This window comes from Garra rufa, chromosome 20 (genome assembly GCF_049309525.1).
Source record: "Garra rufa chromosome 20, GarRuf1.0, whole genome shotgun sequence".
Classification (NCBI taxonomy): Eukaryota; Metazoa; Chordata; class Actinopteri; order Cypriniformes; family Cyprinidae; genus Garra; species Garra rufa.
Genome location: NC_133380.1, coordinates 6,590,000 through 6,594,357, shown reverse-complemented (window position 1 = coordinate 6,594,357; position 4,358 = coordinate 6,590,000). Strand labels below are relative to the sequence as shown.

The window sequence follows — 4,358 nt, the reverse complement described above, 5'->3', positions numbered from 1 at the left end:
GAACTATTTTGTGACACCACATGATAACTATGAATAAAAGACCACAATGACTTAAACTGTTGAGTCTTTTAATGGTCTATATAACCACACAACTTTTTGTTGAAACATATCTACTTTATTTACATCAAAGCTTGAAGCTTGTACAAATAAATGTAATGATCCACTATTTGTCCTACAAACATAAATATATATATTTTTGCAAATTTAGTGCATCAGGCTCACAAAGTTTGTGTTGAAAATTACACTTAAAGCGCATGTGTGTAAGTGCATGAGTGTGTTTTACTGGATGTTTTAGACGCAGTATTTCCAGAAACACTCTGTGTTGCCTCCTCGCTTGCGGTACTGCTTCCAGCCGCCCAGGAAACGACTAAGCAATGGCTTTTCCAGCAAGACCTGCAGGACAAACATAAGCCAGTATGTTTAAATAAACTTTCGTAGCTATCTATTGATATGTTAAATCATGTGACGTGTTTTATTAAATAACTCACTTCTTTTGCAGATTGACTCGGGACAAATCCAGCTGTTCTGAGACCTGAGGGGGAGATGAAGAAGAACAAGAGTAAGGTAAAAGTTATTATTTATATGTATTTATCATTATAACTGTTTATAATTTAAGGTAATCCACTACCAGTCAAAAGTTTTTGCACAGTAAGATTTTCAATGTTTATTATTTTTTTTAAATAAGTCTCTTTTGCTCACCAAGCCTGTATTTATTTCATCTTAAAACTCAAATTTTAAGTGCAATTCTGAAATAGTTTTACTATTTAAAATAACTGTTTTCTATTTGAATACGTTTTAAAATGTCATTTATTTCTGTGATCAAATCTACATTTTACTCCAGTTTTCATGTCACATGATCCTTCGGAAATCATTCTAATTAGCTGATTTGATGTTCAAGATTTTGTTTTATTATGTAATGATGTATATTATATACTTTACCATTTAAAACTTGGGAGTCAGTATCATTTTTTACATTGTGCTATTATTTTTTTAAATAGAAATTAATATTTTTATTTACCAAGGATGCTTTAAGTTGATCAAAAGTGATAATAAAGACATTTCTAATGTTACAAAAGATTTCTGTTTTAGATGAATGCTGTTCTTCTGAACTTTATATTCATCAAAGAAACCTGACAAAAATCTACTCGGCTGTTTTCAACATAATAATAATAATAAATGCTTTTTGAGCCGCAAATCTAAACATTGGAATGATTTCTGAAGGATAATGTGACTGGAGTAATTTTGCTAAAAAATCAGCTATGAAATCACAGGAATAAATTACATTTTAAAATATATTTTGAACAATAAGTGAATAATAAATGCTTTTTGAGCAGCAAATCAGAATATTGGAATGATTTCTGAAGGATCATGTGACTGGAGTAATGATGCTAAAAATAATGATAATTAAATATGTTCAAATATAAAATAGTTATTTATAGTAGTAAAACTAATTCAAAATTGTACAGTTTTTGCTGTACTTTGGATCAAATAAATCCAGGCTTGGTGAGCAGAAGAGACTACTTTGAAAAACTTAAAAAAATCTTACTGTTCACAAACTTTTGACTGGTAGTGTAAATGCTGGAACAATGTAAAAAAATGTTGTTTTGCCATCAATAAATGCATGTTTAATGTTCATATTGAAATAAACGGCTCACCATCGCTGCTTATGTTTTCAGTGATGAGGGACGGGTAACCGAATCCAGCGGCGCCCCGTGACAGATACGCTTGCTCTGAGTAACTCAGGTCTTCTGGACTGACCACCTGCTCCCCTTCTACAAGAACTACAGGTGAACATGACATTAAACATCAATCAGCCGGGAAAAACATTTATGATATGCTCAGCTCAATTATGAAGTTTTAATGTGATGCTTTGATTTATATGGATGGTGTATTCGCTGGTATATCTTAATGCTATCAGGTTGATTTAGTCTTATTAAACCATGTATTAAATGTTTTAAAAATATAGTTTTGTTAGCTTTAAATGAAGGAAATACTACATTTTCAACATTTTGGATATTATTATACAGTACATATAAACATTAATAGTAAAAACAGTACAAACCGTAATAGTGTGAAATATCATTACTATGTGAAATAAGTACTTTCTATTGTAATGTATATTAAAATGCAATGTATTCCTGTGATGCAAAGCTAAATTTTCAGCATTATTACTCTCATGATCCTTCAGAAATTATTCTAATATGCTGATTTGCTGTTCAAGAAATATTTATTATTATCACTGCGGAAAACAGATGTGCAACTTAATGTTTTTTTGTGAAAATACTTTTATTTTTCAGAAAAGTTCAAAAGAACAGCATTTATTTAAAATATAATTTTTGGAATATTATAAATGTCTTTACTGTCACTTTTAATCAGTTCATTGCATCTTTGCTTCGCAATAAATCTTACTGACCAAATTTTTAAACTGTATTATATTGCATATATTAAGTCACATGAACACTGCAAAAAAAGACTTATCTTACTTAGTATTTTTTCTTGTTTCAAGTCAAAATATCTAAAAATTCTTACATTAAGATGCATTTACTAAATAAGCAAAATTACATAAAATAGTTTGTCTTGTTTCAAGGGGAAAGCAAACTAAATAGTTTCTATTTTTCTTAAAACAAGTAAAATTAGGTAAAATATTCTTTAATTTATTTCACTTACCCCACTAGCACATAATTTTACTTGTTTTAAGCACAAATGCACTTTTTTTGTTTAGTTTTTTTTTTAATCCTGGAAACAAGACTAACTAATTTACGTCATTTTGCTTATAGTAAATGCATCTTAATTTAAGAATTTTTAGATATTTTGAATGAAAATACTAAGTTAGATAAGCCTTTTTTGCAGTGGAGTCCGTATTTGATGAATAATCATGTTTTTTTATGTCTTGTCATTTAACGTGGTATTAGATGATTTTAATCTAAGTGAGTTACCATTCACAGTTTCTTTAAGTAACCTTAGATTTGAAGTTGTAGACTTGAATGAGTGTGTAAATGATAGCACTTACCAGGCCTGGCGTAGCTCATCTCTGCCGAATGGACCAGCGGATGCCCCAGCAGAGGTTCGAGGATGGTGAGAAGCAGCGCAAAGAACACAAAGAGTTTACACATCATGACGACACGTACAGACACACACAAACTCTCTATCTTCCACGACTTTAGCCAGGAGGGTCTTGTCACAGCGTGTCCGTCCCGTTCCTGTCCTGGACTTATATACCCTCCATGGCTGGCCGTGTCATCTCCCCGTCTCCATCGCTGACCTCCTCCCTATACCTTCGCATATTCTATGCTTGTAAATTCACAGAGGATGAATTAATGGATCAATAAAACTGAAAGACAGACGCAGGGTCTGTGCGTCAGGGGTGAGACACGTTATTTTACCAGTTCGGGATGTAATCCAGCCGAGTTCGTAAATCTGCCCGAACGCAGGTGGGAAAACGGCACTTTGCGTTAGAGCTTGCGGGATGGAGTCGGGCAGGCAAATTGCCCACTTAATTCATTTATTTAAGAGGCTGCTGAGATTTATTTCCTGTGATGCCCGCTGCGGTTACTCAAGTGTGTCCTCCTTACGACCCCCGCGGCTGCTATTTTAAGAGACTGGAAATGGCAAACAGAAAGTGTGACCAATTTTCTAAATGGTGCAAAGAAAAAAGGTGAGAGTTTTTCTGGCAGCAGAGCTGCAAGTCAATCACATTTATTAGTCTGAGTGAGACACACTGATTCAACTACACATCCATCCATCCTCATCCATCAGTCTATCTGTCTCCGTCCATCCTTCTGTCCATCTGTCTGCCCATCTATCCTCGTCCATCTGTCTATCAATTGGTCGGTCTGTCTCTCCGTCCATCTGTCTGTCTGTCCATCCTCGTCCATCTGTCACCCTGTCTCTCTCCGTCCATCCGTCTGTTCATCTGTCTGTCCATCTATCCTCGTCCATCTGTCTATCAATTGGTCGGTCTGTCTCTTCGTCCATCTGTCTGTCTGTCCATCCTCATCCATCTGTCACCCTGTCTCTCTCCGTCCATCCTTCTGTCCATCTGTCTGTCCATCTATCCTCGTCCATGTGTCTATCAATTGGTCGGTCTGTCTCTCCGTCCATCTGTCTGTCTGTCCATCCTCGTCCATCTGTCACCCTGTCTCTCTCCGTCCATCTGTCTGTCTGTCCATCCTCGTCCATCTGTCACCTGTCTCTCTCCGTCCATCCTTCTGTCCATCTATCCTCGTTCATCTGTCTATCAATTGGTCGGTCTGTCTCTCCATCCATCTGTCTGTCTGTCCATCCTCGTCCATCTGTCACCCTTTCTCTCTCCGTCCATCCTTCTGTTCATCTGTCTGTCCATCTATCCTCGTCCATCT

At 35.6% G+C, this 4,358-nt stretch overlaps 1 protein-coding gene across 1 annotated transcript; it reads right to left on the bottom strand.

The window, feature by feature from the left end:
- Positions 1 to 64: 64 nt before the first annotated feature.
- uts2b (urotensin 2, beta) lies at positions 65 to 3,116 on the bottom strand. Its single transcript, XM_073825274.1, has 4 exons — positions 3,011 to 3,116; positions 1,656 to 1,781; positions 489 to 532; positions 65 to 393 (listed from the first exon to the last, which is right to left on the bottom strand). The coding sequence occupies exons 1-4, from the start codon at positions 3,114 to 3,116 to the stop codon at positions 292 to 294; spliced, it is 378 nt and encodes a 125-aa protein (XP_073681375.1). The 3' UTR covers positions 65 to 291.
- Positions 3,117 to 4,358: the final 1,242 nt, after the last annotated feature.

Coding starts and splice junctions, on each gene's coding strand:
- uts2b (XM_073825274.1), bottom strand. CDS start 3,116: ATGATGTGTAAACTCTTTGTGTTCTTTGCGCTGCTTCTCACCATCCTC. Junction 1,782..3,010: donor GATGAGCTACGCCAGGCCTG/GTAAGTGCTATC, acceptor GTTCACCTGTAG/TTCTTGTAGAAGGGGAGCAG. Junction 394..488: donor CGAGTCAATCTGCAAAAGAA/GTGAGTTATTTA, acceptor TTTGTCCTGCAG/GTCTTGCTGGAAAAGCCATT.